This window comes from Peromyscus leucopus, chromosome 19, assembly GCF_004664715.2.
Source record: "Peromyscus leucopus breed LL Stock chromosome 19, UCI_PerLeu_2.1, whole genome shotgun sequence".
NCBI lineage: Eukaryota > Metazoa > Chordata > Mammalia > Rodentia > Cricetidae > Peromyscus > Peromyscus leucopus.
This window is the reverse complement of record NC_051079.1, coordinates 5115999-5135010: the sequence shown is the minus strand read 5'-3', so window position 1 is coordinate 5135010 and position 19012 is coordinate 5115999. Positions and strand designations below refer to the sequence as shown.

At 44.5% G+C, this 19012-nt stretch overlaps 1 protein-coding gene across 1 annotated transcript; it reads right to left on the bottom strand.

The window, feature by feature from the left end:
- Positions 1-14698: 14698 nt before the first annotated feature.
- On the bottom strand, positions 14699-18477 carry LOC114698178. The gene is given in 4 exon segments (XM_028876710.1): positions 14699-15777; positions 15874-16967; positions 16969-18254; positions 18349-18477. Coding segments are annotated over 4 exon segments (3588 nt in total).
- Between the last annotated feature and the right edge of the window lie 535 nt (positions 18478-19012).

Below are 19012 nucleotides of genomic sequence, written 5' to 3'. Positions count from 1 at the left end.
TGTGTTGCTTTGAATAATGGACTGATAATAAGACTAGAAAAAATTACAACCGAATGTCATGTAAATAACATGGGCATAGGGAATATTCCTTAAGATATTGTTTTATTCTTATTGTTTTGATTAAAAAATGATACAGAAGCTGTAGAATAGAAACACAAAGCAAATTTATAGCAGGTGTCTTTATAGGGCCCTACAACTTTTAAGTATCCCAGAGGAAGTAGAATTAATTTATGGTGAGATTGGAGTCTTTGATATCTCTATTAAGATTAACAAGAAAGAGGCATATGGTGGGGGAAATAACAGAAAGGTAGACATGTCTGACTAAATGGTATGAAGTCAGAGGATTAATTAAGACACACAAACGGTAATAATAGAAGTGTTCCAGCATCAGCAGCCAGTGATAGTGACTAACTGAAAGCCTAGGTGAAGACATAGGGAGGCGAGGTTAGGACCAGGTCACCTCATGAGGAGTTGTGGCTTTCTCTGTGGGACAGTCAGTCACTAACTGGGTCCTCCATGTGATTGGCTTAGCGTGGGTCTTTCCATTCACTGGAATCTAGGTTGCTGAATGGGACAGGAGGGATTAGGCCATCAGGCACAGCAAGAAAGAAGAGACCAAAAGGCCCTCTTTGGAGAAAGATCAAGGACAGAAATAATTAATTAAAGTTGGCTTTTAAAGTTTCTGTTAGGTAGAGACAACACAGAAAGTTGCAATCTTAGGAGAAGGCCAGAAATGCATTTTAACTCCAACCCTTTCTCCCCAGTCAACATGCATTTGAGCTTTTGACAAATGATAGAATTGATAAATCTGACTTGCACTTTTATCTCTTTACCCTGTCTGTCTAAGTAATGCAGTTTGAAAAGGAGTAAGACATAGGGCATCTATCAACTGCAAATCAATGCTTCAGCTCTCATCAATCCTCAGAGACAATGGACAGTTGTGGGCAGGGGCTTGGGAATCACACGGACCTGGGTACGAGAAGGCAGGCCTGTCTGCAGTTTCCTCACCTGTAAATTAGGTAAAAAGAAATCTGTATGCACAGGTCCGTCAAGATGGCTCAGCAGGCAGAGGGGCTTGCCTGCAAGCCTGATGGCCTGTCCCATCCCTGGAGCCCACAGATGGACAGAGAGAACTGACGCCTGCAAGTTGTCCTCTGACCTCCATCTACACACGCTGGGGCAGGAGCACCCTCCTACCCACCCCAGGGGGTGAAGCAGCAGGCCCTGGGTGTTACAAAGGATTGTTATGCAGTTAACTGTCTTTAGACATTATAATATCGCCATTAATATTTTATTATTATTGATTAAACATGAAAATAAAATGGACTGGCAGGAATTATTTATGTTGGGAAAATTGGATACATTATTCTAAAATTCATTGCACATCTTTAAACACTTGAAGGAAAGCATTATTCTTCAATTAAAGATATGATAAATACTAATTTCAAAATAACATCCTCAGAGATATATATTCATATGGATAAGTATTTTACTTTATGTAATTTTCATATCCTAATGCAATGCAGATCAGAGTTAATATATAATGAAAACGTAGCTTGTGTGAATAACTTGCTCTCCCTGTAGGAGTTGGCCAACAGGTACGTGGGGGACGTTTGAGAAGCCTGTGGTGCGTGCAGCCACTGCAGCTGACGTGAGTGAACGGAACTTGCTCCTGTTCCACAGTGAGGGGAGAACACTGCCCAGGCCACCATGTTCTGGGGCTTTCTTGCCAGCTTGCTTTATGTTCGTCTGACTGGTTCCTCTTCATGACTATGCTGTATCTGGCTAGGTCTTGAGCTTGAGGAAGGCCACCTGACTTTTGTTGTTCTATGCTGCCCTGGGCTTTAAGCAGACAGGATTTTAAAGACGAATGTTGGCCCTAATGTGATTCCTCCTCACAGAACAAACAGACACAAAGAAAGACAACTCTTCAGTTGGAACTTAGTGAATCAAACATTTTCCAAGCAGAAAATAATTAAGATTTCGGATCCCTTTGCTGCACAAAAGGAGAATAAGGACTTAAGAGAGTAGAGGGAAAAGTTTGTGCCAAACCTGTATTCATGTGGAAAACAGCTGGAAAAAAAACCACAGACATACACACATGCGCAGACACATGCTCACATACACACACATACAGACAGACACACACATACAGACACATACATATACACACACTAGCACACACACATACACATATACAGACACACTAGCACACACACAGACACATACACATACAGACACACAGACATACACATGTACACATACATGTACACACTAGCACACACAGAGAGATACAGACAGATGAACATACACACTCACACACACATGCATACACACAGAGGCACAGACACACGCACACAAAGAGACACACACAGGGTTACAAGACAGATAGACATACACATACACACACAGATATATACAGACAGACACACACACACATATACACACATAGCACACACAGAGATACAGACAGATGAACATGCATACTCTCACACACATGCATATACACAGACACAGACACACATGTACATACAGAGACACACATAGGGACACAAGACAGACGCACACACACACTTATACACACATACCCACAGATACACACACATAGAGACACACATGCACACACAGTCAGACACATACAGACAGTCACACACAGAGAGACACACAAACAGGTACACACACATACACATTGACACACTGACACAGACAGACACACACAGAGACATATACACACTGACTCATTGACAACACAGATCAGACAGACAGACTGACACACACAATACACACACACACACACACACACACACACACACACGAACATGCACATGTGTGCAGAAGTGAGAAGTGAGCAGCAGAAAGACAAATGTTCTGGGGACAAAGAGAAGCTGTGTTGACGGGCTGGCCACTTTTATTGTCTTTTATTTTTCTGGAGATTTTCTTGTCAGGCCAACACTGAATATGCTGGTTGGCTCAAGCAGGAAGTTCTTACTGGAATTTTAAAAGACAGCAGAAATTTTGGTGTTGTGTAAGGTTAAAATGGCAAAACTTAAGCACCTGAGAGGCTTCAAACACTCAGTTTTCCTCTCAAGGTACTTGCCAAATTCTGAAGTTGTGTTTGGAGAGCAAAGGATTTCCCACAGGCTGGGGATCTATCAAAGATGCTCCTGTTCTCAGTAGAAACTCCCGAGTTTCAGGGACAGGATAAATTAGAGCTGGAGTAAGTCTTACCACGATGCCAGCACAGCCCTGACTCGGGTTAGTCCCAGCTGATTAAATGGCTGCACCTAGCAGAAGGGACGCATAATACCTTTAGGCTTCATCACATCTGCCATTCAGAGACTGAAAACTCGTCATAAGACCAAAATCTAAGAGAAAAGTCAGACCGTGGGAACTGGAGAGCTGCTCGCTGGTTAAGACACTTGTTCTGCAGAGGACCGCGGTTTTGTTCCCAGCAGCTACATGGTAGCTCGCAAGTGTCCATCACTTCAGTCCCAGGCCTTGCACTTATGACCTTCGTAGGCACCAAGCACACACATGATACGGTGCACATATGCAGGCAAAGGACTCCTACACATCAAGTAATTGAAAAGTAGACCCATTTGAAAAATCTGACCATGGAAACAGACTCGCAGGTGGCCTAGCATAGTTAAGAGAGAGAACTTTTCTACAACCAGGACTGCTACACTTATCAAACCAGAAGGAAACAGAGAAATGCAGATTAGTAGAAAAATTTACTGGAACCTTACCGAAATGCAAACGAAAATGGAGAAATAAAATTCTAGGATATGCAACATTAATTACTTCATAGATAGATGTTAGTATAAATGAGACTCATAACAAAACAGGAGTTAAAAATGAGAAGACAGAGTAATAAGAATTATCTTGGTACAAAGAATGAAGAATGGAAATAGGTATGTGTGGGATTTATATGTATGGCAAAATGGAAGCACTCAGTATACAGATTGAATCTCAATGGAGGACAGGAATAAATTGGATGAATTAAAGAGAAACAAAAGTGAACTGGTATATATACACCCAATTATATCATAGTAAGTTTAGACTAAATCCTGGCAGTAAGACTGAGCTGGTGCTGTGGTTGATTTTAAATATCAACTCACCACAGTCTAGAATCCCTGAGAAGGGAGTGTCAACGAAAGAATCACCTATTTCAGGTCGGCCTGAGGGTGTGTCTGTGGGGAGTTGTCTTGATTGTTGTTGCTGAGGTGGGAAGACTCATCCTGAGTGTGGGCAGCACCATTGTAGGGACTGGGCTCTGACCTGCAAACAGTGAGGAAAGCTGGCGGAGTGGCAGCGGCTAGCTGGCACTGGGGTTTCTCTGTTCCTGCTTGTGGACAGGCTGAGAGCAGTTGCTTGCATACCCACTTTTACTTTTCTTCACGGATGGATGGGCTCTGACCTGGAATTGTAAGCCACACACACCTTTCCTCCCATAAGTTGCTTTTGGTGAGGTATTTTGTTCCACTAACAGAAACGAAAGTGGATGGTGACATTGGAAAACAAATTTTAATGTATAATGAGGTCAAAGGTCCACTTTATACCTTACGACGCACACAGTACATGTGGTGATTAGTGCTGAGTATCACTTGACAGGCTTTCAGTCACCCAGGAGGCACACTCCAGGGACAATTGAGGCATTGTCTTGATTAGGTTCCTGACTGAATAAAAAGGAGGAAGTTATGAGCACATGAGTGCACTCGCTACTCTACTTCCTGTATGAAAAGAGGAAGCTATGTGAGTGTGAGCCCTTGCTACTCTACTTCCTGTACAAAAGGAGGAAGCTATGTGAGTGTGAACACACACCACTCTACTTCCTGTATGAAAGGAGGAAGCTATGTGAGTGTGAGCACTCACCACTCTACTTCCTGTATGAAAGGAGGAAGCTATGTGAGCGTGAACACGCACCACTCCACTTCCTGAGGATGCAATGTGATAGCTGCTCCAAGCTCTTTGATTTCCCTGCCTTGACGGACTATTCCCTCGAGCTGGACTAAAATAAACCATGCCTTCCATAAGCTGCTTCTGTTAGGGCATTTTATCACAAACATTTGAAAAATAAGACAATGAGACACCAATAAAGAAGAAGCAAAGCTGGTAAATCTATACTAATATCAGAGCGAAGAGTGTTTAGAGCCATTTCATAATGATGACGGAGAGTTGAAGAAGAGGCTGTTAAATTCCTATTGCATGGGCCTGATGATATGGTTTAAAGTAAAGCAAGCACTGAATTAGCAGAAGAAATAAAAACCTGTCTTTGCCACTAAGAATTTAGAATATCTGTACAAGTTGACACAATTCACTGCAGCAAGCAGATCTATACCCATGTTATTTTCAAGATGCAGTCCACCTGCACTGTCGTTGATGACATGCTGAGTCACCGAACAGACCCAGTGAATCAAAAGATTGAAATTATTCAGAGCATGTTTTCTGTCTGCAGTGTAATAAGTTATACATGAATCACAAGTAGGTCGTTAGAAAGTACTCAACTGGTTTCTGAAGTTAAATTATACTCTCTTGAATAACCAATGGGTGGAGAAGAAACTATAATAGAAATTAGAAAGTTTGAGCTGAACATTCAGAATATATCAAGAGAAATTGCATGAGACTAACACGGTGCTCAGAGAAATGGATAGAGATTAAATGCACACATTAAAATGTGTGAAGGTAAATGATTAAAGCTTTGTGCTCGAGGAGGCAGAATGTAGGAGCAGCAACACAGATCCAAAGAACAGCAGAAAGGAGACAATAAAGATGAGAACAGAAATCAGCAGAACTGATAACAAAGGAATAGTCCAGTAAATCAACAAAACCAGAGCTGGATTCTATCAAGTAACAGAATCAACGGATTTTAGACCAACTAAGGAAAACCTAAGGAAAAGAGACGTGGCCAACGTCAGGGATGAAATGAAGGATGTTATTATCCAGCCAGTTAACACTGAGAAGAAAATGAGACGTTATAAACAATTCCATATCAGTGTATTTAGTGAATGAGAAAGAAAGGCCTCTTCAAACAACACACCCTACAGTACTGGATACATCAGATAGAAACATTCAAATGTCCTTGTAGTGTTTAAAGATCCTGTTTGTGTGAACTCAAAACTTTACAACAAAATACTGATATGTTTTTATAAGTAGATTTTTTTTCCAATATGTAATAAATAACATGAATTTTATATAGACATTTCAATAGATGTAAAAACAAAACAAAAACTTCCTAAACTTTTTTTTATGAATTAGTTTAGACTAATTTCCAACTGATAAGATCATTGTTAGCTAAGCAATTATAAGCTTATCTTTTTAATCAGTTTAGAATTAGATATTCTAATAAAATAATAGAAATTGATGAGCTTTCAGTAAAAAGAAATCACAAATTTGAGTGAGTCAGGAAATGGGTTGGCAGATCTAGGAAGAGATGGGGAGGAGGGATGGATACAGTCGGAATACACTGTGTGAATTTCTCCAAGAATCAATCAAAAACATAACACTGGTTAATTGAAATTAAATAATTACAAAGATTAATGCCAGAAAATTATTCAAGGAATTTGAGGTTTTTAATATGAATAAAAATAAATAAATGTAACTTACCATATTTGTACATACAGGAAAGGAATATTGCAAACTCAATACCGATTTACTACAAAATCCTTGACCAAGTGACAACAGAAAGGAAGTTCCTTAAGTTGATAAAGATTGTCCAAAGTTAACAACTGCAGTAGTAAAAATGATATTAATAAAGCAGTGACTGGTTTCTAGTGAGACGGGGAATAGGACACGAAAACCTTCTGTGACTGTTTCTGTTTCACCCTGAACTGAAGGTCTCCATCTGGGCCAAGAGGAGCAGACATGTGAGGAAAGAACCGTTTATAAACGATATGGTTCTATCCCAAACTCAGCAAGACCGGAGTGCAGGAAGATGCCCCAAATTTTTCTTCAGCAACTCCGTCAGCCTAGCTGGGTGGGAAAAAAATCTGTTCGCTTGCGTTACCATTTGGAAGCAACAGCAACAGATAGATAATTAGCAAGTGATTTTTTTTTTCGAGACAGTATTTCTCTGTGTAGCTTTAGTGCCTGTCCTGGAGCTCACTCTGTAGCCCAGGCTGGCCTTGAACTCACAGAGATCCGCCTGGTTCTGCCTCCTGAGTGCTGGGATTAAAGGCGTGCGCCACCACCGCCTGGCGCAAGTGATATTTTTTAAATGATGTAATTTTCAATAGTGATGTAGAACATCAAATATCTGAAGGTAAATTTAACGGAAAGTTTGAAAATGAAAAAATATATTTTATACTAAAAAAAAAACAACCCATAATTCACTACTGCTAGAGGTTATTGATCTAAATAAATGGAGCACTGTCCCACACTCACAGACAGAATAACCCAAAACTGCAGGTGCCAGCATTTTCCCAAAGTTAAGCCATGCATTAAATGGGTTTAAATTTGGAGGGGGTGGTGTCAAAAACTAATAAAATGATTTTATTATTACTGTATCTATTCTTAATTAATGAATGAAAAATCAGAGTTCCACACTATAGCCCGGGATGGCCTCAAACTCATGGCAATTCTCCTTCCTCAACTTACATTGATTTTAAATGTATGTGTATGTAGAAAGGAGCTAGAACACGCCAAGCAGTTTTGAAGAAGAAGGAAAAGGAAGAGTTCACTGGTCTGAGGGGCTGCAGGAAAGCTCTAGTGATGGAGAGAACAGAAGACTGTGGCCAGGAGTGCAGACCTTAGAACGGAAGGAGATGATCTTTCCAAACATACGACACATGAATATTTTCAATATGGATCTCAATGTGCATCCAGACTGTAGAGAGAACTGTAAATGACTCAGCACTTCTGGGAAGCATGCTCCATTCACGTGAAGTTCAGAAGCTCTCGGGTCGGAGGCAAGCCAGCTCTCACCCATGCCAGGTAGGTGGTGATGGAGTCCCGAGGCGTGCCCGGTGCTTTCCTCATGCCTGGTTCCTGTATCCTGGTGTTGGACACATGCGTGTATTAACTTTGCGAAGTCAGTGTGTGTAGCTGGAGAGTTTCTTTCCAGCTCCCGCCAAGCCCCAGCAGTCCTGGAGCCCACTTATAAAATAAACACACAGACTTTTATGTTATTTAAACTGCTCAGCCATTAGCTCAGGCCTACCATTGTCTAGCTCTTACTCTTATACTAAGCCCAATTTTGTTAATCTATATGTCGCCACATGTTCCATGGCTTTACCTGCTGCCTCTACATGATGCTCCCTGGACTGCAGCTGGTGTCTCCCCCTCCTGCCTTCCTGTCCTTTCCTTTTTTCTTTCTCTAGTCCTGCCTATACTTCCTGCCTGGCTACTGGCCAATCGGTGTTTTGTTTATCAAACAATCATCCACAGCAGGTGTGATTTGTAAAACGTCACTGAAAACTTATAAACAACATGGAACACAGCATCCTAAAACATACATATGCTACTATGTGGCAGAAAGCTCTAGAAGAAATGGCAGCTTCCTATGGAAGACACATTTCCTACCATTGCCAGATTGCTGTGACTGGTCGTCACCAAACTTTTTAAAACAGATACTGGACTTCTCTATCAATAAGGAATAGTGTGAGTGAGGCATCATACTGTGTGTGCTTGCCCGTGTTCTGCTGGACATGACGAGACACGTCCAGTGCATTCTGAATACTTGGTCACAAAGATGATGAAAGGGAGATAGTTTAAATATTTTTAAAATGTGGTTTTTTTTTTTTTAACAGTAATGCAGGATGCTCTGAGCTACTCTCCCCACCCCCACCAACTTGAAGAAGAGAAGAACATAAGAGAAGTGTAATTCAGTGTGTCAGATGTAATTAGGTCACCCTTGATTTTACTTCATATGGCGTGGCTCAGTGAGCGTACACTTGGAATAAAAATTCCATTCAGCAATTTTCTCATTTACTTGTGCTTCTATTATTTATGCTACTTCCAATCTGCACTTTCTTTGAAAGAATCTTTTCGGACCATTTGTCCATTTTGTGAGGGGTAATTTAGTTGATACTGCATGACACAAACCATAAATTCATTTAACCAGACACATGACACAAATTGTGATCCATGGCAACACTTGAAAGTAGCTCTCAGAAAACATCTTTTTTCTGCGGTGCCACATGACACCCAGCCACTGTCAGTCTGTATATTTAGTATCTGCAGTGACTTATGTCTTGCTCTGTGTTAATATAGACATTCCAATATTTGCTTCTCGATTCCAGAGAGCTGTCTTGAGGGCACCTGGAATGCACACGTCCCTGGACAGGTTAAGAGGAGTCACCTAGTTTTGCTCACAAGAGAAAGTGCAAATACATCTGAGACTAAAAGTAGTCAGTGTCAGTGTGAATCTCTTTCCACCCCATCCATAATAATGATACTGCAATGAAAACAGTGCTTTTTACATTACAGCTCAGATGTAAAACAATGATTCCATGAAACCACTTGTCTCTCTAAATTTTTAAAGAAGAGTGGACCGGAGTGCAGGAGACTTTTTGTCCTGCTCCAACATCATTCTGCCCCTGCAGAATCTCTTATACCTGATGCTCCATGTCCAGAACCCAGTTTCTTTAGCTATTACATGAGGGACTGGCAACAGGTGCGTACAAAGCCTCCTTTGGTTACTCTGATTTGTGGTGAACTGTCTCTCCCACATTCCTGTGCTGAAACTTTATCCTCAGCACATGCAAAAGGGATGGGATGCAAAAACAGGTCCCTTTGAGAGATAATTAAGTTAAAACAGGATCCTCAGGGTGTGCTCTAGCCCGCTGAAATCCCTCTAAGAATATGAGCCCAGGATATAGGCACACACGGAGCATGACCACAGAAGACACAGAGAAGAAATTGACCAGCCAAGAGGAGAAAGGTGTCAGAAGAATCCAACCCTGCTAGATTCGTATTACCAACTTCTAGAATTATGATAGAACCAAGATCTGCTTCAGCCACCCAGCCTATGACACTTCATCATGATAATTCCAGAAGACTGAAATAAAAAGGAAACAGTTTCTAGGATGTTCCATGCTTACAGTTGGACTTTGCTTTAAAAACTTCTGAGCATAAGTTATCCTCTTCAAAGAGCAGAGTATAGGAAAAGTGGCTACATTTATGATTGCTATCTAGACATAAATCCCTAAACTTCTGCAGTTGATGGAGAAGAAAGACACTTTCTAGGAAGTTCAGAATAAGAATCTCTGCTTATATGTCTTCTTCCTACAAACCCTATGACATTTGACAGAGTAGGTAGTTGTTGTCCATGCGAAGCCAGGAGAAGCCAGAGGTATTACAATCAAGTCTTTGGTGAGGTTATTGTTACTATTTAATATTTATGGAGTGCCCAGAGCAATGAGCCAATGTGTTACCTGTTTTCATTAGGAGAAAATACTTCTCTGCTTGTTCACTCACCAAAGATTTCCTCAAAGAAATAAGCTACCTACTTTGAATTTATAGCAACCTGGTTAGTTTTCATTCCATTTATATTCTAGTAACAATTTTCAAATAAAACATCTGGTGTCCAGATAAGATGGCTGTACATCTGGGAAACTGAAATACTCTGCAATCCCAGCAAGGTTGTGTGATCAAGGAGAATAGACAATGTACTGAAATGGACTCTCTCATCCTCTTTCCCATGGCCAGAGGCCATTCTGGGAAATGAAAAAAAGGTTGAAGTGAGGGGGGCTGCAGGAGATGTTAAAGCTTTTTGTATAATCCATTTAACAAATGACTTTGTAAATGAAGGTATACTCAGGCAAATGTTCAAAGAATGATTTAATCTCTTTCTCATTCTGAATAGGAGTGCAGGCAAATAAATGGTGAGGAAGGAAGCCATTTTGGATTCTGGTGGAAGTTATTCTTCTGTTTCTGTGTTGGTGACATGATTAAAGGAGTGACTATTTCCTTAGCTGATTGGCTCATTAGAGGAGGAATGAATTTATTGAGAGAGGTTCTCAGGTTGTGTTCTCTACATCACAGACAACATTGTGGAGGGACCCCAAAACAGTTTGACCACACAGCTGCCATGACAGGCTTGGGGTCCAGACACAGCTTCTGTGACAGGCTTACTGGCAGGTGACACCCAGATCCAGGAAAAGCCATAAGCTGACCCTACCCAGGGATCCACCCAGGGATGGGGAAATATCTAACATCCCAAACATTCCAACCATTAGATAAGGTGGCCAGATGTCCTTGAGTCTAGCACACACCTATTTTTGTTTTACAGATACCCCTAGACAATTGTCAGCCAATCAGGGTCCTGAACCCTGGAAATCCCCTCACCCCAACATCTGCTATGATAAAAACTCCACCCTACCTGAGCTTGGAGCTCTCTGCTCTCATTGCTGTGTGGGACAGACAAATGAAGCACCAGAGCTTGAAAATAAAGTCTCTTTGCTTTTACATTTGAGATTCAGTCTCCATGTTGATCTTATGGGGGTCCTCGAAATCTGGGTATAACAAACCTGAGGATGGATGCAGATTAGGGGTGAGTGGGTAGTTGTCACATGTGTTATCCACCACCTCCCAAGCCTGCTTTAGGTTGTTTCTCATATTAAACTTTGATTGAAGTATTTCAATAGCCAGGCGGTGGTGGCGCATGTCTTTAATCCCAGCAGTGGGAGGCAGAGCCAGGTGGATCTCTGAATTTGAGGCCAGCCTGGTCTACAGAGCAAGATCCAGGACGGGCACCAAAACTACACAGAGAAACCTCATCTTGAAAAAAAAAAAAGAAAGAAAGAAAGAAAGAAAGAAAGAAAGAAAGAAAGAAAGAAAGAAAGAAAGATGTATTTCAAGATCCAAACCACAAGGAGCACTGGATTTAGAATTACTCTTATTAATTTGAGCTGTCTATGCTTTATATAAGACACGGACATTGAGTATAAAGGTTTTCTCAAATGCTCCTACTCTGTCAGGCCTTCATGTCTCCCCTCCATTTGTGATGGCAAGTCCCTTCTTTCTCTCTTTGAACCTGCAGATAGATTCTTCTTGAAAGCGGAGACATGGCTTCCTGTTGTCACAGGAAAGTGAAGATGGTCATGTGGTAATGTTGTGCCCAGATCGCGACCCCCAGAGAGACCACCAAGGACGAGCAAGCCGGAATGCAAAAGCAAGGTTTAATCGTGGATATCCAAATGCAATACAAGCCTAGGCAGGGACTTCGTCCAACAGATCCAATGCAGTGGAAGCTGGAGGAAGTGCCCACCTGTCTGCAAGCTCAGTTTTTAAAGGGAAAAATCACAAGGTTACATCATTTAGGGGTGCTAGTACGGGTACAATTCTGATTGGCTTGTGTCTAGGAATTCCAGAAATCACAATTCAGTTTTCCTTCTAAGGAAGTAGTTGCCCACCACCATTTTTCATTGGCTGCCCCCAGATGGGGGCATCTGGTGATTACACAGTCACTATGGAAACTAGGGTTGGGACATTCTATGGTCAAGCAGTTGCCTAGGGGGCCAGGGAGAGGACATTCCATAGTCCGGCAGCCATTACCTCCTGACTATCATGTGACTCTGTACTTTTACACTTCCTGGTTTCTGGAATCTGGACTGAATGGTTTCAGTAACTTCTGGCCTATTCCAGTAACTTATGGCCTATAGCTAAAAGGAGCAGCCTTAGGCCTTTAGTTTTTGGGGTGAAAGCATTTTGGTCTTATTTTGGTTCCACATTTCCCCCTTCTCATGGTCCTAAGGAGGCTTGGGCCTCGAGTAGCTCATAAGATTCTTGTCCTAACTCCTCTGATGCTGTATAAGGTTCAGTGAGGCTAATAGGTGTATAGCCACGTTGTACCATGAGTTGAATGGTCCCCAACCTTTGTTTCATGAACCGTACTAACATGTTTATAATACAAGGCCCAAATATCAACAGCAGTATCAGAAGAATAAGGGGACCAAGGATACTGGAAATTAAGGTAGTGAACCAGGGAGATTTAGAATACCAGGCCTCGAACCATCCCTGGTTGGCCTCTCGTTCCCTCTTTCGTTGGGCTATGCCCTCTCGCACCTTGGCTACTGAGTCCTTTATTACTCCCGAGTGGTCTATATAGAAGCAACATTCTTCACCTAAAGCAGTACATAGTCCTTTTTCTTTCAAGAATATTAAGTCTAGTCCTCTCCTATTTTTTAAGACAACTTCCGCTAGGGAGGTCAGGGACTCTTGGAGGTGAGTTATCTGAAATTCTAGTTTTTCTATGTCCTCATCTATAGACTCACGTAAACTAGAGTAGTGTTGTTGTAGGACCAAGGCGGCAGCCCCTGTTCCTAGCCCAGCAATACTGGTCCCTAACAGTATGCTTAATGTGAGGGCGGTTAAGGGCTCTCTTTTTGACCTGTGGAGGCTTACTGGTCTGGCAAGACTTTCTAGCTCTTCCTTAGAATAGTATATCAACCGTGGCAGAAGCCGGATCATTATACAAAAGCCCTTAGTCCTATTGAGGACCAGAACATGTGCACAGGGAGTTAGTCCCGTGGAACATGCCCACCAAGTATTATCAGGAGGCTGCAGGTAAACGTCCTGGTCAGGGAGGGGTCGGGTATTATTACAATGGGCCTGGTACTTGGTTGGCACTGTCCCTACGCAGACGCCTTGGCCCTGTACCTGCTGGATAGTTAGTGAGGCCTTAGCCTGCCATCGGCATTCCTGTGGTTTGCTGGTCATTGTATAATTGCCCTCTACTGCAGTGCCCTCGTAAAAAGGGGGTCGTGCATCGTAACAAAGCCAACATGAAACAGTTAATTCAGGCTTGGAAGCATTCAAAAGCAAGAAAGATTTCTGAAGGAGGGTGTACAGGGGACTCTCATCCGATGGAATCGGAGGGGAGAGGAGCTGTTCTGCAGGTTTCTTAGGTGCAACAGTTAGACCTTTGGCAGAAATCACGGCAGGTTTGGTTAGACTTGGTGTTACTGTGGGGTTAAGTACTCAGTCGGGTCCCACTGCTACTGTTTCCACTGGTGTGAGGGTACGTTTTATGGTAAAAGTTAGCTGGCCTGACCCTGGGTGTAAATGCAGTCCCCATGTCTTTCCACTGGTCCAATCTGCCTGCTTACCGGCCTCTGTAAACCGAATGATTAGGGGGTTGCAGTGCCCACCACGTCTAGCCCCAGCATAAGCGGAAAAGCGTTCTATATCATAGCAATTTCCACAGCGCTGATTTCCACACCACCCAATCCCTGGAATGGACATATCTCCTACCCTCTGTACCGTGATAAAGTCTCCTTTTGTCGGGGGGTCCCAGCTTATTGATCCAGTTGACTCACATCCCCAACTGCCACAGAAAGCGTATTTCTTCTCCTCCGCATTTCTGACGCCGTTCTTTGGTCATAGAGTGGCCAGGACAAACATAAAATTGCAGTTGCCTTGCTTTGGTGCGTCCTCCAGGTGTGTCACATCCTACAGCGAATGCTGAGAGCTCCTTGCCGTTTGGGAGAATGTCAGGTTCGTTTCCAGAAGGTCCCCACATCCGCCCCCCTAGATCGCAAAGGTCTGCATATAGATCGGGGAACCAGGTGTCTCGTGGGGCCACAGACGAGATTCTGCTAATTATCCTGTCAGGGTTGGACCCTCCAGAGATGATGATCCAGGTTTGGTTCCAAGGTGTATGGGGATTATCAGGTTGGCTGATCTCCGTGGTGGCACCAGGCAGAAGTAGGAGAATCAGGTAGAGGCTGATCATTTTTCCTGGCATGGCGTAATTTGAGCCTCAGTGGATTAGAGGGATGTTGAGTAGCTTTCCACGCCTCGCCTTGGTACTCCTCAGGAAGCGCGAAGGGGTCAACAGTCGCGCGTGTGAGTAATGGACCCAGGCTGCGACTCCGTCCACCTTCAGAGCTGTCGGGGTGGTCAGGATCACCATGTAAGGTCCTTTCCACCTGGGCTCCAGTGACTTGCACTGGTGCCTTTGGATCAAGACCCAGTCTCCCGGTCTGAACCTGTGGGGAGTAGGAGGAGAAGCGGCCTGGTAAATAGCCTGGAGCTTGGGCCATATTTCTTTATGGGCCTGGCGGAGTCCGCGAAGTGCATCCAGGAGGTCCTGGTCCTCCAACTGTGTCACTAAATCAGTGTGAAGACTAGGTATAATGGGAGGTGGGTACCCATACATGATTTCAAAGGGTGTTAATCCCAGTTGCTAAGGGGAATTCCGAACCCAAAAAAGGGCAAAGGGAAGAAGGGTCACCCAGTCACCGCCAGTCTCCAAGGCCAATTTAGTTAGGGTCTCTTTTAGTGTCCTGTTCATCCTTTCTGCTTGCCCTGAGCTTTGGGGTCTATAAGCACAGTGTAATTTCCAATCTGTCCCCAATGCGGTGGCTACTCCCTGACTTACCTGGGAAATGAAGGCTGGACCATTATCTGATCCTATCATAACTGGAAAGCCAAACCTGGGCAGAATTTCTTCCAGTATCTTCTTAGCCACCACGTTTGCAGTTTCGTATTTGGTGGGGTACGCTTCAGTTCATCCTGAGAAGGTGTCTATAAAGACTAATAGATATTTTTAGCCAAACTTTCCTGTCTTGATTTCAGTGAAGTCCACTTCCCAGTACGTACCTGGCTGGGTGCCCCGGAGGCGACTCCCTGGGTTTGCAGGGTGTGGGTTGGTGTTAGTCAGGCGGCAAGCATGACAACTAGCCACAATGTCCTCTATAATCTGGTTTCCCTCTTTAATTTTCACTGCAGAGTGTCTGAGGAGATCTTGCATTTTTCTGATTCGCAGGTGGGATGCCCGATGTATTTTTCGGAGCATTGTTTGTCCCAGTTCTTGAGGCAGAATGATCTTATTGTCAGCTGTCCACCACCATCCCTCTACCAGGTGCATCATGGGTAGAGATCTCACCCATGCCTTGTCTTTATCCGTGTACCGGGGTAAAGGGGGAAGGTCACGGGCCCCAGGGTCCACAAGCATAGGAGCTATAGTGGCCGTCATGGCCACCTGCCTGGCTGTCTGGTCAGCCAAATTGTTTCCTCGTTGAATCGGCGCTTCTCCTTTCTGGTGCCCCGGGCAGTGCATGATTGCTAGTTTCTTGGGGGCCCAGAGGACCTTTAGTAGCTCTAAGATTTCTTGTTTATTTTTAATAGTCTTTCCCTCTGCTGTTAACAGCCCCCTCTCCAAGTATATAGCCCCATGGATATGTGCAGTGGCAAATGCATTGTCCTTCCCGAGTTGGAGGGCGTTTGTTAAGGCTATTAATTCGGCCTTTTGTGCTGAAGTCCCTGGCAGCAATGCAGTGGCCCACACGACGGTTTCACTGGTAGTCACTGCTGCCCCCCCATACCTTTGTCCATCACGCATGTAGCTGCTCCCATCCGTGAACCAGTTTTCCTCTGCATCTGGTAGTGGGACATCTCGCAGGTCTGGGCGTATGCAGTGTGCCTGAGCCAGGATCCAAGCACAGTCGTGAAGTGGAGCCTCCAGGTCGGGATCAGGCAGTAGGGTGGCTGGGTTCAGAGCTGTTGGGACTTGATAAGTCAATCTGGCTGGGTTAAGAAGGAGGGCCTGGTAGTGAGTGAGCCTTGCATTACTGATCCATCGATCTGGGGGCTGTTTAAGGATTCCCTCCAGGGCACGCAGGGTTGCAATAGTCAGTCTCTGACCAAGAGTCAGTTTGTCTCCATCTTTAACTAGCAGAGCTACGGCCGCAATTATTCTTAGGCATGGAGGCCACCCCGCAGCCACTGGGTCCAACCTTTTTGACAGATATGCCACTGGTCTTTTCCAGGGTCCCAAGGTCTGGGTGAGGACCCCTTTGGCAATGCCCCTACTCTCATCCACATAAAGGTGGAAGGGTTTGTTGATGTCTGGTAGGCCAAGTGCTGGGGCCTCCAGCAGTTTCCGTTTCAGTTCCTCAAATGCTCGTTGTTCCCTCTCTGTCCAGACAAAATCTGTTGTGTTTCTAGTGACCTCATATAGGGGCTTAGCCAGTTCAGCGAATCCGGGAATCCAGAGGCGGCAGAATCCCGCTGTCCCCAGAAACTCTCACCTGTCTCGGTGTTGTAGGAGCGGGTATTTTCAAGACCGTCTCCTTCCTGGCGTCCGACAGCCATCTTTTACCCTCCTTAAGGACATACCCCAGATACCTGACCTGCCTCTTACAAATCTGGGCCTTTTTGGCCGAGGCTCGGTACCCTAGGCGTCCTAGGGTCAGCAGCAAGTTCTCAGTCCCTTTAAGGCAGGCTGCTCTGTCGACTGCAGCAATCAACAAGTCATCTACATATTGTAACAAGCTGATGTCTGGATTTTGGGTGCGATACTCACCCAGATCTTCATGAAGAGCCTCATCAAATATGGTTGGAGAATTTTTGAACCCTTGAGGGAGTCTAGTCCATGTCAGCTGCCCGCTGATCCTGATCTCAGGGTCGTGCCACTCAAAGGCAAAATACAGTTGACTCTTGGGGGCTAAAGGGAGGCTGAAAAAGGCATCCTTCAAGTCCAGAACAGAGTACCACTGCCGGTCTGGAGGTAGTGAGCTCAGCAGGGTATATGGGTTAGGCACAGTGGGGTGAATATCCACCACTCTTTTGTTCACTTCCCTTAAGTCCTGGACTGGCCTGCAGTCCCCTGTGTGGGGTTTCTTGACTGGCAACAAAGGAGTGTTCCATGCGGACTGAATTGGTCGCAGAACTCCCAAACTCAGAAGCCTCCTTATATGAGGTGTTATTCCCTTCTTTACTTCTAGGGACATGGGGTACTGGCGGACATTGACTGGATCAGCATCTGATTTGATCTCTATATAGACCGGAGGCCTATGCTTCGCTAGTTCCATTCCCCCAGTTTCTGCCCAAGCTAGGGGAAGTTTTTGGAGCCAAGCCTGAATTTCTTGCCCGGGAGCCTCAGGTTCTAGGCGGAGCCTGTATTCCTCGACTAGGTCAGTTGTCAGGAGTACTTGTATCGGCCTCCCTTTTTGGTCCGTTAGCCAAGCTCCCTCGTCTGAGAAATGAATTTGAGCTCTCATTTTAGACAGGAGATCTCTCCCAAGCAAGGGATATGGGCATTCTGGTATCACCAGGAAGGAATGGGTTACTTTCCCCATGCCTAAGTCCACAGTTCTTTGAGTAGTCCATGAATACGACTTAGTTCCTGTGGCTCCCTGTACCCAGGTTCGTTTTGAGGACAGGGGTCCGGCAGGGGCCAGGAGGACCGAACTCTCAGCTCTGTGTCTACCATAAATTGGATTGGCTTCCCCTCCACCTTTAAGGTTACCCTGGCTCAGGGAGGGGTGCTGAGCCCCGTCCCCCCTAGTCACTTTCTTCTTCCAGAGTGGTTGCTAGGGTTGGGACATGGGGTACCTTTTTCTTCTTGGGGCAATTCCTGACCCAGTGTCCTTCTTCCTTGCAATACGCACATTGGTTTCTTCCTACCTTGGGTTTTGGCTTGGGTCGGGGCGTTCCGGCTCCTCGGAGAATTCCTTTCTCAGTTGCCAACAGGACTCTCTCCAATTGTGCCTGCTGTTGTTGTAACAGTTTAGTTAGATTCCTTTCCTGCCTCATATCTCGTCTATCCTCTCTTTGTTGTCTTTGTTTCTCTTTCCTTTCTTCCTTCTGCTCCTCTGTCTCTCTCTTGTTATATACCTTTTTCGCCACCGCTACTAGCTCCCTGAGGTTTCTTTCTCCTAGTCTGTCTAATGACTGCAACTTTTTTCTAATATCTGGTGCTGCCTGGTTTATGTAGGCAAGTATGACCGCCTGTGTTATCATCGGTGACTCAGGATCATACGGGGTGTATTGTTTAAAGGCGGTCATTAACCTTTCTAAATAGGCAGCCAGACTCTCGTCCACTCCCTGTCGTATATCATAGACTTTGGCCATATTTGTCGGCTTTCTTGCCGCTGCTTTGAGACCCACCAACAGAGCCTGGCGATAAACTCGGAGACTTCTCCTTACCTTCCGCCGCGTTATAGTCCCAGTTGGGGCGGGTAGAAGGGAAAGCAGCAGTTATAACAGCCGGATCAGTCAGGGGGTCTCCAGTAGGCCCGGGGACAAGCTTTCGGGCGTGTTCCAGGATCCGTCCCCTCTCTTCAATGGT